Source organism: Notolepis coatsorum, assembly GCF_963971535.1.
Source record: "Notolepis coatsorum genome assembly, chromosome: 6".
NCBI lineage: Eukaryota > Metazoa > Chordata > Actinopteri > Aulopiformes > Paralepididae > Notolepis > Notolepis coatsorum.
This window is the reverse complement of record NC_140170.1, coordinates 179,515,343-179,531,234: the sequence shown is the minus strand read 5'-3', so window position 1 is coordinate 179,531,234 and position 15,892 is coordinate 179,515,343. Positions and strand designations below refer to the sequence as shown.

General features: G+C 47.6%; 3 protein-coding genes across 3 annotated transcripts; all 3 read right to left on the bottom strand.

The window, feature by feature from the left end:
• Positions 1-7,527: 7,527 nt before the first annotated feature.
• On the bottom strand, positions 7,528-7,938 carry LOC311231019 (histone H3; the record flags this gene model as incomplete). Its single annotated transcript, XM_084317488.1, has 1 exon — positions 7,528-7,938. The coding sequence occupies one exon, from the start codon at positions 7,936-7,938 to the stop codon at positions 7,528-7,530; it is 411 nt and encodes a 136-aa protein (XP_084173614.1).
• A 1,119-nt stretch (positions 7,939-9,057) lies between these two features.
• On the bottom strand, positions 9,058-9,441 carry LOC311231020 (histone H2A; the record flags this gene model as incomplete). Its single annotated transcript, XM_084317489.1, has 1 exon — positions 9,058-9,441. The coding sequence occupies one exon, from the start codon at positions 9,439-9,441 to the stop codon at positions 9,058-9,060; it is 384 nt and encodes a 127-aa protein (XP_084173615.1).
• A 4,240-nt stretch (positions 9,442-13,681) lies between these two features.
• On the bottom strand, positions 13,682-13,993 carry LOC311231062 (histone H4-like; the record flags this gene model as incomplete). Its single annotated transcript, XM_084317532.1, has 1 exon — positions 13,682-13,993. The coding sequence occupies one exon, from the start codon at positions 13,991-13,993 to the stop codon at positions 13,682-13,684; it is 312 nt and encodes a 103-aa protein (XP_084173658.1).
• Positions 13,994-15,892: the final 1,899 nt, after the last annotated feature.

Sequence of the window (15,892 nt, the reverse complement as noted above, 5' to 3'; positions counted from 1 at the left end):
AGAATTCTATCCAATCTAGCTACTTGTCAACAACCTAAAAATCACAGGATTTTGACTAGTGCCATCCAAACTATGATTACAGTTGCTAGTCATTTATTAATCAATAAGTAAGATATACAATCTACAATCTCCCGACAGACCCCCTACCATGATAATACATGTACAAACGAAATGTAAATAGTGTAGTGACTGTACATAATTCACACGGAACTCGTTGGGAATGGTAGTTCCCCCCGGACGATTTATAGGGTGGCACTTCCGGCCACCGGCTTTCTTATTTTACTGTCGATACGACTACGTCGATTTGTTGTTACGCTGATGAATAAAGAAATTGAGTTTAGCTTCGAGACACCGCCTCCGACTCCTTCTTCTCAGCGCTACACTGGTGACCCTGACATTAGTCTCGAGGAAGTTTCCGAGACGGAGAATACGGCGAACATGGCAAACAACGCTGGTTTTCTCAGACTGCCTGAGTTTTGGGAGCAGTCGGCGGCCGCGTGGTTCGCCCAGGCGGAGGCGCAATTCGCCCTACGGGGAATCGTGGAGGACGCCGCTCGATACTTCCACGTCGTCTCGAGTCTGAACAACACTACGGCGGCGAGGACGGTAGGCTTCATTACCGCTCCGCCGGCCCGGGATAGATATGAGGCGTTTAAGACGCACCTGCTCAGGATTTTTGAGTTGTCGCCGTCGGAGCGGGCCCGACGTTTGTTGGATATACGTGGCTTGGGGGACAGTAAGCCGTCGGCGCATATGGAAATGATGCTGAATCTACTGGGCGCCGAGCAGCCGAACTTTTTATTTAAAGAGCTGTTCCTCAGACACATGCCGCCACGGGTACAGACGGCGCTGGCCAATACTAACATTGTGGATCCCCGTGCTCTGGCGGAGGAGGCAGATCGGTTCTACCTGGCCACGCAGCACTTAGCCCCAGAGGTGCTGGCCCCGACACGGGCGCACATGCCCAGAGGGGGAGGGGCGAAGATGGGGAGGGGCGCCGCGGCCGACGGCAATAATGACACAGGCCTGTGTTATTTCCATGCACGCTTCGGCGCGAAAGCAACGAAGTGCCGCCCGCCTTGTACTTTTGTCAGGGCGGGAAACGCCAACACCTGCGCCCAGTAGCGGCCGTGAGCGCAGGTACGTCGAACAGGCTACTCTTCATTAAGGACACACTCTCTGGTCGAGAATTCCTCTGCGACACCGGGGCACAGAGGAGCGTCCTACCGGCGACGGTGGTAGACACCGCCGGCGGGGGGGGGGGTCCGCGACTGACGACCGCCAACGGTAACCCGATCCGCACCTACGGCACGAGGACCGTGGAGTTGTGTTTCGGGGGACAGCGGTTCACGTGGGAGTTTGTCACGGCCGACGTCTCGTTCCCACTACTCGGGGCGGATTTCCTCTGCGCACATGGGCTCCTCGTGGACGTGAGGCACGGCCGCCTGGTAGACGCCCAGACGTACGCTTCCTTGACTTGTGTGCGCAATGAAGTGGTATACAGCGGGCTGGCCAGCTCGCTCGCAGAAGGTGACGTGTACCAACGCCTACTGCGGGAGTTTCCCGGCTTGACACAGCCTACGTTCTCGGCCGCGACCACCAAACACGGGGTCGAGCATCACATAGAGACTCAAGGAGCTCCCGTGTACGCTAGGGCCCGCCGGCTCAACCCTGACAGACTAGCAGTCGCTAGGTCAGAGTTCGCCAACATGGAGAAGTTGGGGATTGTCCGACGCTCGGACAGCCCCTGGGCCTCGCCGCTGCACATCGTGCCCAAACCGGACGGGGGATGGAGACCGTGCGGGGACTACAGACGCCTCAACGACGCTACCACGCCAGACCGCTACCCGGTCCCCCACATCCAGGACTTCTCGGGGCACCTGGCGGGTAAGCTGTTCTTTTCGAAGGTAGACCTGGTACGCGGTTACCACCAAGTGCCGGTACACCCCTTGGACGTCCCGAAGACGGCGGTGGTAACACCCTTCGGTCTATTTGAGTTCCTACGGATGCCGTTCGGACTGAAGAACGCGGCACAGTCTTTCCAGAGGCTAATGGACTCGACGCTCAGAGACATGCCGTTTATTTTTGTCTACCTGGACGACATCCTCGTCGCCAGCTCCTCGCCCGAGGAGCACCTTGAGCACCTACGATGCCTCTTTACGAGGCTGGGCCAAAACGGCCTAATCATCAACCCGGCTAAGTGTCAGTTCGGGTTGACCTCCATACGGTTCCTCGGACACCTCATCGACAGGAGGGGGGCCGCCCCCCTCCCGTCGAAAGTGGAGGCCGTTTCCGCTTTCCCACGACCCCCGACGGCCCGGGCGCTCAGGGAATTTCTCGGGATGGTGACGTTTTATCACCGGTTCATCCCCCGGGCGGCCCACACCATGCGGCCGCTTTACGAGGCGCTGAAGGGCAAGTCCCCCAACCAGCCGGTCGACTGGACGGCCGAGAGGACGACAGCCTTCGCGGCCACCAAGGCGGCCCTGGCGGGTGCAGCCATGTTGGCTCACCCGTCACCGGGGGCCCCGGTCGCCATTACCACCGACGCGTCAGACTACGCGGTGGGCGCAGTGCATGAGCAGTACGTTGACGGCGCCTGGCAACCGCTGGCGTTTTTCAGCCGGCAACTGACCCCCAGGGAGCGCAAGTACAGCGCATTTGACAGAGAGCTCCTAGGTCTCTGGTTGGCGGTGCGCCATTTTCGTTTCATGCTGGAGGGCCGGGAGTTTACGGCCTTCGTCGACCACAAACCCCTCACGTTCTCCATGTCCAAGGTGGCTGAACCGTGGTCCGCGCGACAACAGCGCCAACTCTCGTACATTTCCGAGTACACGACGGACATACGGCATATCGCCGGGAAAGCCAACGTGGTCGCAGACTGCCTATCCAGGGTCGTCATCGGAGCTGTGCAACTGGGCCTCGACTACGTCGCCATGGGCTCGGAACAGGCCTCCGACCACGACATCCAGGCCCTCAGGACAGCGGATACCAGTCTGCGCCTCAGAGACGTCGCGATTGGCGGCTCGGGCGCGTCCCTGCTCTGTGACCTCTCCACCGGGCAACCCCGGCCGCTGGTCCCTATAGGCTGGCGCAGGAGGGCTTTCGAGGCTGTGCACGACCTGTCTCACCCCGGTAGGAAGCCTTCGAGCAGGTTGGTGTCACAGAAGTTTGTGTGGCGGGGGCTCAAGAAAGACGTGAGGGCCTGGGTCGACGCGTGTGTGTCCTGCCAACGGGCTAAAGTGCACCGACATACCAAGGCCCCGCTTGTGACATTCGTGGTTCCCGAGAGGAGGTTCGACCACGTCAATGTTGACCTCGTGGGCCCGCTTCCTTCCTCTCACGGGTTTACCTACCTGTTCACTATGGTGGACAGGACCACCCGATGGCCGGAAGCCGTTCCCCTCGCCTCGACGTCTTCTTCCGACGTGGCCCGCGCCTTTATCAGCACGTGGATCGCACGTTTCGGGACCCCGTCTGACCTCTCCTCCGACCGGGGCTCGCAGTTCACCTCAGAGCTCTGGAACGCGGTCGCCAGCGGCCTGGGGGTTAAGCTGCACCGTACAACCGCGTACCACCCGCAGGCCAACGGGCTATGCGAACGTTTCCACCGGTCCATGAAGGCGGCGCTGCGCGCAGGCCTGACGGACGGCAACTGGGTGGATAAGCTGCCGTGGGTCATGCTCGGACTTAGGAGCGCCCCCAAGGAGGACCTGCAGGCCTCGTCCGCGGAACTGTTATACGGCCAGACATTGCGCGTCCCGGGGGATTTCATTCCGGACGCGACAACCCCTTGGTCCGCGGCCAGCCAGCGTTCCACCCTGCGAGAAGCGGCTCAGACCTTCACCCCGATTCCCACGTCGCAGCATGGTACCCCCGTTTCCCGGGTGCCGCGCAGGCGGTAGGACGGAGACCGTGTCGATAGACAGGATCAAGCCCGCTCACATAGACGTTTCACAGCCTTTGGAGTTGGCCCTTCCCCCCCGCAGGGGTCGTCCGCCGTTGCCCCGGGTGCCACCGCCCACAGAGCCACCGGCGGCCTCACCGATGCCAGCGCCCCCGGGTGTCGGTGAGGGTACGGGCGCTTGCGACGCTTTCCCCTCTCCGCCCCCGGTTTTCCACGCTCGCCGAGGCCGTTTCGTGCCCCCGGGTGTCGTGGACGGCGCGGGCGCTTATGCCACTCCGCCCTCCCCGCCCCCGGCTTTCCGCACACGCAGGGGCCGGGCAATTGTTCCCCCACGCCGGGGGGATTTTGACTATGGGTGAATTCTGGGGGGGCTTGTGTAGTGACTGTACATAATTCACACGGAACTCGTTGGGAATGGTAGTTCCCCCCGGACGATTTATAGGGTGGCACTTCCGGCCACCGGCTTTCTTATTTTACTGTCGATACGACTACGTCGATTTGTTGTTACGCTGATGAATAAAGAAATTGAGTTTAGCTTCGAGACACCGCCTCCGACTCCTTCTTCTCAGCGCTACAATAGAGAATTTTGAAAAGGAAATACCCGGCACTCAATAACCACTTTGATGAACAGCGCGATCACGAGATGAATAATAATAATAATAATTATTATTATTGTAAAGATTATCATTACAATTATTATTATTTTGTGCACGTTGTGCAAATTGAGAGGCTGTGCTCTTTGCACACAACCCTCGTACACTTGTAACATTGCCTCTCCAGGCGGCTGCGATTGTAATGATAATCTTTACAATAATAATAATAATAATGTCAATGTAGACCGCAGCAGCGATATAAATATATGGCGAATGTAGCTGTGCATTCACTGTACATGTATTGCAGGACAATGTGTGTACTGCCTAATATCTGTGTTGGTACAATTATAAAACGATATATATTTTAGCGACTATCCCACTAGCGTCCTGCTACGCTCATCGCCCCTACCATGATAATATCTGTACAAACGAAATGTAGGACATTTTTAAATAGTTAATTTTAAAAAGGAAATACCCGGCACCAAGTAGCCTAATATGAAAGTAAGATTTACACTTACATTTATTAATACATAATAATGTTCAAAATAGAATTTACTTTGATTTACATTCATCTGTATGCTGCCATTTATTGTGCACCAACTGGCACAGGCAGAGATAGTATAAACAGCAGACTTATTTCTTGAAGAGGTGGCAAGATGGTACAAGGCAGAGCAGATTGCTTTGAGCTACCCCGTTTTTTTTTATCCACTTTTTCTCCCATTTTCTATATTTTCTCCCATCCCAATTTCGTATCATCCAATTCAACCCTCCCCTGTCACGAACGCTGTTTCTTGCCTCCCACAAACCGGCTGCAATGTGGACTAAGTCATACATAGCACAAGTCCCCTCCGGTACTTGAGGTAACAGCAGTCGCATCTTTTCACCTGCGCAGCTCGATCTCTCAGTGGCGAGGAGTAACGCGTGGGAGGCTCACGCTGCCCCCGACACTTCCTGATTCTAGTTGATATGCAAGTAATACTATTTGTGTTAAGTTCTCATTTAGCCAGTAGAGGGCAGAAGAGTCTCAGCCATGAGTTTGTTCTGCTTTACTCTCTTCTTGACACAGGGCTTTCATCGAATTACATTCCAAAACTCTGTTGTACTCCCCAAGATGTTATTTTATATTTTAGAACTCGAGGGATGATGATTATCAACCGATTTAGTCTAGTTCTACATGTGCCATTTAGGAGTTATATACTCACAACTATAGTGAGGGCATGCATGTACTTCGTACACCAACTCATTGTATTACACTGATACAGGCATTAGATCACCATGTATTTGTCACTTTAAAATAAATAAAATGAACTAAAACCGCGTAAACATTGTATAATAACTAAACGATTAGTTTTGTTTTAAAGAATGAGTTATATATATATACACACACAATTGAATAAGGAATATACTTTCATAGTTAAAGGGGTTATGCACTGCTATTCCTAGCACTATTTGGGCAACTTTACACACTTCCTGTGAGTCTATGTAACACATCTGTAATTTTTATTCCAAAAATAATCATTGTTTTATATTTCTAATCTTGTACTCAAAACCAGCATTTTTCAGCCTCATGAAAGCAGGCTATTATTGGCTTGGCTCCAACCATACTAGCAGAATGCTTTGAGTGACAGCCACCCACCAAATAGCTCCGCCCATCTCCCCGTCAGAGATTAGGTTTCAGGTTACATACAAATATGGTATGTCATAAATATAGAGATGTAGCAGTACTGTCTATCTATATATATGTTACCACTATTTGTAAAAGCCACAACCACGTTACCATATTTGTAATAATGTAAATCATTGTGTCGTTGTACATATTGTGTATACACCGTTAGAAGCTAACATAGCTTAGCTTGGTAGCTATTGTGCTAACAACATATCCCGACGTCCGGCTCGCTGGCCGGCATGCACGCCCGACACAAAATGGTTCTCTCCTCTCTGTACACCCCCGTCCCCACGGGTACCCTGCCGGGGAGCCCATGGACGCGACAACAGCGGCAGCCGTAGGGTGCTCGAGCCCGCCGTAACGCTAGTGGTACACAATAGCTATGAGCTAACTAACGCTACGGCCGCCGCTGTTGTCGCGTCCACAAGCTCCCCGGCAGGACACCCGCGAGAACGGGGGCACACAAGGAGGAGAGAACCACCCCAAATCGAGCACTCATGCCGGCCGACAAGCCGGACACCGCGGTTGTTGTTAGCACAATAGTAGCCCACTGTGATGCACCGAGTGGGCCACCATTGATCAACATGCAGCGATGTGTAGCTTGCATGATGCGTGTGCAGTGCTTTGCCACACAGGTCTGAGAAGAGGACCTGCACATGATAGCAACCGGGAGCGTCGCGGAGCATTCAGCCTGCTGGCTACCTAGATCCACTTCAACCAGCCGAGCGTCGGGAGCTCCAGCAGCTTGTCGATGTGCTAATAGCCTGGAGCCAGCTACCGTTAGCTTGCAGAGGCTATTAGCACACCGACAAGCTGTGTAGCCAGCAGGCTGAATGCTCCGCGACGCTGGTTGAAGTGGATCTAGGTAGCCAGCAGGCTGAATGCTCAACGACGCTCCCGGTTGCTAACGCCGGCCCCGGCTGGTGCTAAGTAGCTAGCGATCGCTCCCGAGTCCCGAGAGCTAACGCCGGTCTGTCTGTCGAAGACCGAGGGAACCGCATCAGGCTTCAGCTGATTAGTGATCTTCTGGACAAGCCTTCCACCCTGCAGGTAGCAAGAATGGAGGCGGGCATTACTAAAACCACAGAGCCAATCACATCACCGTGCGCTATAAACAGCGCCCTGTGACGTGCACCAGGTCGTCAAATCAACATGACCTGATTTACTAGAGGCAAAGAGGGGATGGGCTGTAGCTGAGGAATTCGCCAATATAGTATTTAGGCCCAAAAACACATTGATACGAACTCCTATTACTATAATACAATGCTAGAGACTGAAAAATGACATTTATAATGCATAGCACCTTTAATGAAATGGCTCTTAAAAGAGCCTTTTGGTAGTGAATATACGAGGAGTCTTATTTAAGCGCGCTCTCCACGGATGCGGCGGGCCAGCTGGATGTCTTTGGGCATGATGGTCACCCTCTTGGCGTGGATCGCGCACAGGTTGGTGTCCTCAAACAGGCCGACCAGATAAGCCTCACTAGCCTCCTGAAGAGCCATGACGGCGGAACTCTGGAAGCGCAGATCGGTCTTGAAGTCCTGCGCGATTTCTCTGACCAGGCGCTGGAAAGGCAACTTGCGGATCAGCAGTTCGGTGGACTTCTGATAACGACGGATCTCTCTCAGAGCCACGGTACCGGGCCTGTAACGATGGGGCTTCTTAACACCACCAGTAGCCGGGGCGCTTTTACAAGCAGCCTTGGTAGCAAGTTGCTTCCTAGGAGCTTTTCCTCCAGTGGATTTACGAGCAGTCTGCTTGGTTCTAGCCATTGTGCTACTTCGGTTAGTTCTTTCTAAGATAGAAGGAAATAATGTAACACAATACTACAAAACATGGCTTTATATTGTCGGTTCAGTGGGGGCGCGTCTTATGCCGATTGGTCTAATTCTGTGTCGCCGTTATCATTTCCTTTCCAACGCCTAAATCGCCGTCTATCATTGGTGGAAAGGTATATGAAAAGTCCGCCAAAATGTAAACCCAACCTCCTCTCCGTCCGTCTCTGATTGGGTGATGATGATGCACAAAAGAAATTTGACCAATAAGAATCAGCCTTGCACGAACGTTAGTGGGGAATAGAACCTAGATTAAACTCACAAGCAGGTTTTATCATCTGGATAATCATAATATTCAAATGATGATGTGATGAACACATATTATGCAGGTGCATTATTAGGATCTGAATAGTGACATCGACGTCATCACATATCTCTATACCTTGTTTATTAATTAAATCGTGTTAATTTCCGGGACATAATTTGAAAACAATGAAAGAGATTCAGTTAAAAACAGAAGGACATTCTAATTATATGGCTGTGAACCACTTCTCCACTAGAAGTTAGCACAATTAAATAATGTATTATGATAATATTCTGGGTTCACTCTCCTCTGGTATCTCCACACCAGTTATGGAATTCTGGACTAAATCATATCCAATACATATTCTCAGATGTGGGTTCCTGGGACAACAAAGGTGGTTCCTGGTCTATTTTAGTATCAATGAGGGTTTTTGACTAACTCAATGCTGTTTTAGATTAGATTCAAATGTAGCCATTATAATACAGCAGAACTAAAATGTTTGGCATCCAACAAGAGTAGTGCAATAGCGATATGAAATGATAGCGATATTTAATGAAGTGATTACACAGGGTATAACATTATATACATGTTATTATGAATTGTATGATATATTAGATGTAGGTATAGAATTGTGCATTGTTCAAAGCGACTAACTAGAGACTATACCAAGATTATTCAGTAAGGTGATTTGTTGCACCCAGGTGGAAATTGTAGGTGTGAAGACGTTATAGATAAAAGTATTGCTTTCTCGGTAATATGTGGGTGGCTCTGAAAAGAGCCTTTGTGGAGTTTGTCGAAGAGGCTAAATAAATTTACTTCTTGGCAGCCTTCTCGGTCTTCTTGGGCAGAAGGACAGCCTGGATGTTGGGCAGCACACCACCCTGGGCGATGGTCACTCCTCCCAGGAGTTTGTTGAGCTCCTCGTCGTTACGCACGGCCAGCTGCAGATGACGGGGGATGATACGACTCTTCTTGTTGTCACGGGCAGCGTTTCCAGCCAACTCTAAGATCTCAGCGGTCAGATATTCCAGCACAGCGGCCAGATAAACCGGGGCACCGGCTCCAACACGATGAGCATAGTTGCCTTTACGCAGCAGTCTGTGGACACGACCCACGGGGAACTGAAGCCCGGCGCGAGAGGAGCGAGTCTTGGCCTTAGCTCTGGCCTTTCCTCCAGTCTTGCCTCTTCCAGACATGTTTATTATTCTCTTACGTTAAACGAGTTAGAAAATGAATGCAGTGAGTTGGAGAGACCTCTTATAGTCAGTCAGACTTGTGTTTTCTCACCCAATCAGGGGAGATGTTTTGTTGGCGGTTTTTCCAAAAGACCAGTCCTCCAATAATCGTGTGAGATGTAGGCGGAGTAACGAACTCCCAGAGCTGAGACCAATCAGCAACGACTGCGCCTCTGCGTTAGTATGGCCAGAGTTTCGTCACACCAGCGTATTATTCTTGTTGAAGTGAAGACTAAAACGTAGTTTCTCATAATGGCAAGAACTAACTAACATAACATATGACCCTATGGTTAAAAATAAATACAATCCGAACTATCATGTTTGCTCCTTGTCTGGACTCCATTTGGGTTAAGCCTGCATGCTTTCCCCATTTCCAAAATGGTTTCGTCAGTGTGGTCCGGTACTGTCCATGGTGCTGAAATAGGTTAGCGCCATTTAGATTTCCAGTGCCTACAAGTAGCGAATCCAGCTTCCAAACAAAAGTGTTTATTTTATTTGTTCCTTTAGGGATTTATAATAAGGGCATTCATGTACTTTCTACACCAACTCATTGTATTACACTGATACAGGCATTAGATCACCATGTATTTGTCCCTTTAAAATAAATCAAATAAACTAAAATTGCGTAAACATTGTATAATAACTAAACTATGCGTTTTGTAAAAAAAAGATTTCCAGTGCCTACAAGTAGCGAATCCACACTTCCAAACAAAATGTTTATTTTATTTGTTCCTGTATACTATATCTGTACATATTCCTTTCCTACTCTTACTCGTTACCCTTACCCTGCTTGCCAGTATGTACCATAGTGTCTTTATAGCTGATCACTGTACATATTAATACTACAACTCTGTACAGTACATACATCTGCTTAGCACTATTACTCAGTTGTACTCATTTATATATTTTATAGCTAGTTTATTCACCTGTATACATAGCATATTACTATTGCATTTAACTGTTATATTTGCACTATAGTTTGATGCCTTCTTTACATTGTACTGTAATTGCATTGTATGATTTCAATAGATTTGAATCTAATATATTACTTACAAAGTGTTGTACGAATAATCTTGAGGCATATCAATTTAATTGTAATTGTTCACATGTTCAGGAAGCCCTGCCATGAGATGAGACTAAGGCTGCGGTTACACCTTTTGTTTCATCTTCGTATCATTGTCATATGCGTTTCTCCGCGACGTCGTGCGCCTTGAGTTACACTTTCGTTTTTTTTTCCGTTTTTGTCACCTGAGCACACTGATGTAGTACACTGCCAAAGCAGTAGGTGGCAGTAGGTGGCAAACATGAAGGCAATTTCAACAGAACTTGAATGTGCCTGCAAAGCAAATGTCAACAAGGCGGCCACCATCTTTTGCCTAGTTACCCAATGCAGCAATTCTTTTTCAGCAAAGCCTAATAAAAGTGCAATAAACAAAACGGATACATTCACTGTGTGTTCTGCCTGTCATTTGTTGATGAAACAAAACTAACATCAACACAAGTGACCACCAAGAGCGGATAGTTTAGTCTAAAAAAAGATCGGTAGCATTGTTAGCTGCATGCTAACGTCAATGGAGTATGCCATTATAACAGTATAGCATTGTGGCTAGAAGCTAACGTTAGCTCACGCTACTTAGCCAGCACCAAACTGATGATATTGCGAGCTATCAGTAGTTAGATAACATTAGAGACAACGCTGTGTGTATTAAACAAAGGTGAATAGATGACTGGGCCATGTTGTTTAATGCTTGTTAAGTTGAAAGAGGAGCTCTGAGCTAACAGGGTCTGAATCCTGATAGCTCACGTTAGCCAGCTGCTCATGCAATCGGTAATGCTAGCAGAATGAATGGATGTAAACTTTATTTAACATATTGCATATGGGTACAATACAATACGGCTCAATACAAACAATTGTTAAGGGAATGTTGTAGCTTGGACTGGGGTCCTTATAACAATAACTTGACAACACATGGTAGCTGAAGCTATTTGGGACACGGAGCTATGTCCCAAACACACACCCACACACACACTGTTGTCACCGGAAGGGCACGCAGATGGTATCTACTGCGCATGGGCGTTTTCGCAACAACGGCTCCGTGCAGACTACACGCTGTTGTCGGCGCGTTTTTTAGCGGTTCTCCAAAACGCAAACACAATTTAGCGTTTCAGCCGTATCCACAAAAAACGCCAAAAAACGCATTTCTGTGTAATAGGGACATGAAACGTATTCAAAAACGTATAAAAAAATGCCACAAATACACTAGTCTTGATTGATTGATTGAAAAGTTTATTAACAGATTGCAGAATGGGTACAGTACAGTACAGCTCAATACATACAATTGTTAAGAGGATGCAGGCCTGAGAAAGACTTTCGTCTTGTTTCCATCAGGGTCCCCCATTTTCAATTCATCATATGACACACATGACATACAGATAGACAGTACTGCTACATCTATACATTTATGACATACCAGATTTTCAAATACAGTACTGTTTGTGATACTAAAAAAATCCAGAAGAAGAGTGTATATACATTTGACATAGAAACTGTGCATTGGGGGAGGTTGGATAGGTGGGGTGGGGCTGTACATTGGAGGTGGGGGGGGGGGGGGTTGGGTAGGGGGGGGGGCACTGTACATTGGAATACTGACATACATTTGACATAGAGACTGTACATTGGAGGAGGTTGGGTAGGTGGGGTGGGGCTGTACATTGGAATACTGACAAAGCCATGCTTGGTCTTTATTGTACAACTGGGTTAGGACATTTGTAGGGGCCAGTTTTGAATTGCAGTCTCCCGTAGGTGTTCTTTGAGAGTGTTTTTGAAGGTGGGTAGTGATTCACATTCCTTTACAGCTTTGGGTAGGGCATTCCACATTGTTGTGGCATAATTGCGAAACGTGTTTAGTCCCTTGTTTGAGCCGAATCTGGGTTTTACATGATTTGTGGAGCTCCCTCTGGTGTTGTGATCGTGGTATTCACTGACCTTTGGGAAGTATTTTGACATGTACATGGGTACCTTGGTCGTGTAGTGTATCTTGTAGACCAGGCCCATTGCAAGTTGCTGTACTCTGTCGTCTACTCTAAGCCATCCTAGGTTGGCAAAGTGTGCAGGGGTGAGGTGGGTTCTAGGAGTCAGGTCAAGCAGTAGTCTGACTAGTTTGTTTTGAGATGTTTGTAATTTGGTTTTTAGTGCCTTTGAGGTGCTTTGGTACCATGAGGTGCAAGCATAGTCGTAGTACCCTTGAATGAGTGCTCCTGCCAGAGTCTTCAGGGTATTCTTGTTTACCAGGGAGGAGATCCGGTACAGGAATCGAGTTCGTTGATTGACTTTTTTTATTACATTGGATGCCATTTTGTCACAGGAAAGATTAGCCTCTAGGATGGAACCCAGGTAGGTAATTTCATCTTTCCTTGTGACAATATTGTCACCCACTGTAACTGAGAAGCTGTCTGTTTTGCTGAGTTTGTTATTTGAACCGAAGAGAATGGACTCTGTTTTGCCCATGTGTAATGATAGTTTGTTGTCGGCGAGCCATATGCAGATTTTGCCTAGTTCCGAGCTGAGGGTTTTTTCAACCTGAGGGTTTTTTCAACCTGTAACTTGTTCTTGTCAGAGACCAGCAGGGCTGAGTCTTCTGCAAACAGGAACAAGTTGCAGTCACAAGCTGACGACATGTCATTTGCATAAATTAGGAACAGTAGTGGTCCTAGTATGCTTCCTTGTGGAACACCACAATTCCCTGTGAGGGGGGGGGATAGGGTACAGTTTACCTCCACCATCTGTTCTCTCCCCTCCAGGTAGGATTGTATCCAGCTCACTGATAAACTATCAAAACCAATTGCTTTTAGCTTGTCAATCAGTCTAACCATGGCCTAAGTGTACTGGTCACTGAAACGTCTTTCACGGTCGTCTTCTCACTATTAAAAGCACCATCAGTTATTTAGTTTTACATTATATGTACACACTGTAGTTAGATGGCAATTTAAATGCAGGAATAACCTAGCAACGTCAGGAACCGTAGGCATTGCATCAGTGACTGGACTAAATTAAATGCTAAAACAAATTCGGTGCTATGCCCGAGACAACTCAGTTTAATACTTTTCACTAATAAACATATGAAGTGTGCTCATTCAGTGATAAGGTGGGTGGCTCTGAAAAGAGCCTTTGGGTTTTGGATAGTTAGGGTTGAATGGAAGTCTAGCCACCGAAGCCGTACAGAGTGCGTCCCTGTCTCTTCAGAGCATAGACCACATCCATGGCGGTCATGGTCTTTCTCTTGGCGTGTTCGGTGTAGGTGACGGCATCACGGATCACATTCTCCAGGAAGACCTTGAGAACACCACGAGTCTCCTCGTAGATGAGACCGGAGATACGCTTCACTCCGCCACGACGAGCCAGACGACGGATAGCGGGTTTGGTGATTCCCTGGATGTTATCACGAAGCACTTTGCGGTGACGCTTAGCGCCCCCTTTACCAAGTCCCTTACCTCCCTTTCCTCTTCCACTCATTGTAACGTATGTAAGAAAACAAACGAATGTAGCAACTGGCCAACCGCCTGCTTCTTTGAACCCTCTCTGAGGACGTGGTTGAGACCAAGAAGCGCGCAGGGACAAATGTGGAGGGAGGGTTTGAGGTTTACGTCTGAACATGTTTTGAGGAAGTGCTGTTTTCCCAATATAATACATCATCCTGAGAACCAGGGGAAAAAGTGTTGTCACTTGTATTATTTTTTTTAAACATTTAACATATATATATATATATTTTTACTTAACTCTATTCATATTTTACAAGATGTGCACTGTAGTGCACAACCGGACTTCATTGATCGTAAAACAATAAGAATCATAAGAATATTTTGGAATTATGAAAATTGCATCCACATTGTCTTTTAACTGGCCAAAAGTGTGTGTGTGACAATGAAGAAAAGAAAACTTCTAATTTGATTCTTCTGAATTGTTCCTGTAGCAGGCAGGCCCCTTTTCTGAAGTAGACCAGTGTTCCTCTGGGAACCGTGTCAGTCAAGTACAGTACATGACTGAATTACCACATATTCCCATCTGTTCATCTGTGTCATTCTTCCATGTTTGCTCTGATTAAAAACCTCAGATCCCTACATTTGGTTTTGGCCCATGAAGCTGTCTTTATCAACTTCATGTGGCTCAGTGCATTGCTATACTGAGATATATTGTTTGTATATGTGATATAAATGGATGCTTGTGCCTTGCTAGTGAAATATATTGTTTGTATGTGATATAAATGCATACTTGTGCGTTGCTACACTGAGATAGTCTCATGTATCTGCCATGACCGACTACCTTGTTGTTGTTGTCCTTACAGTATGCTATGCTGTAATTTGACCAGAACAAAGCTTCTTTGTGGGTAGTGTACTAATATTTCATAACTGTCCTTTCAGAAAGCACTGAGCACACTACAGGTATAGTTCAGACCTCCTTCTCGAGTGTTATACAGAGACAAATATATAAATAAGATGAAGAGGGTGGGGTATGCTATTGACCTAAATAATATACATCTGTATTTTAGATTAGTTCACTGGAAGAAGACGTATCATCCCCGGTCATCTGCAGCTGGCTGTGCGTAATGAAGAGGAACTAAACTAACTCCGGTGTGTTGACCAAGAAGACTAATGACTAATTACATGCGCAACATTGACAAGACAAATTAACCAAACCGGTCTGAATACATGCAATTGTGCTTATGTACTGTTTCCATAAATGGGAAGAATGAATACTTAAAGTCTTTATGTTGACGAGGAAATGTGTTGTTTTGTAATCCATTGTAACTAATGCATCGTTCTGCCGTGGTTTGATTTGATCAGTCGGCTAGACTGAAAGTTTAGCAATATATTGTAACTATATATAACATTTTAGACAATAATTGTGATTCATATCACCCAGCCCTCCGGCTCATTGAAACAGTACCATAGCAGACATTACATGGTAACAAATGCACCATGATGGCAGCAATTTATGCATTTCCACTTGTATGGATGTGATATGGAGTCTGATCTATATTTTAATTAATCATTAATTAGCTTATGATTATATACAAATTGGCTTGGAAGGAGTGAGACTCAATGTTCCCAGTCTGGTTCAAATAACTACAGATCGAAAAATGAAATACATGTTTTGTATAATTAGAAGACCCCTTCCCCTCAATGTATACTATTACATTAGAATGCATTGTTCCTTCATGGGAAATGGTGGTTGGCTCTTAAAAGAGCTTTTTGATGTGAACAATGTTCTGCTTGGACGCTTACTTCTTCTTGGGAGCTGCTTTGGGCTTGGCAGCCTTCTTCGCTGGAGCCTTTTTGGGAAAAAGCCTTTTTGGGCTCTTGGCTACTACCTTCTTGGTACTCTTGGCTACTACCTTCTTGGGACTCTTGGCTA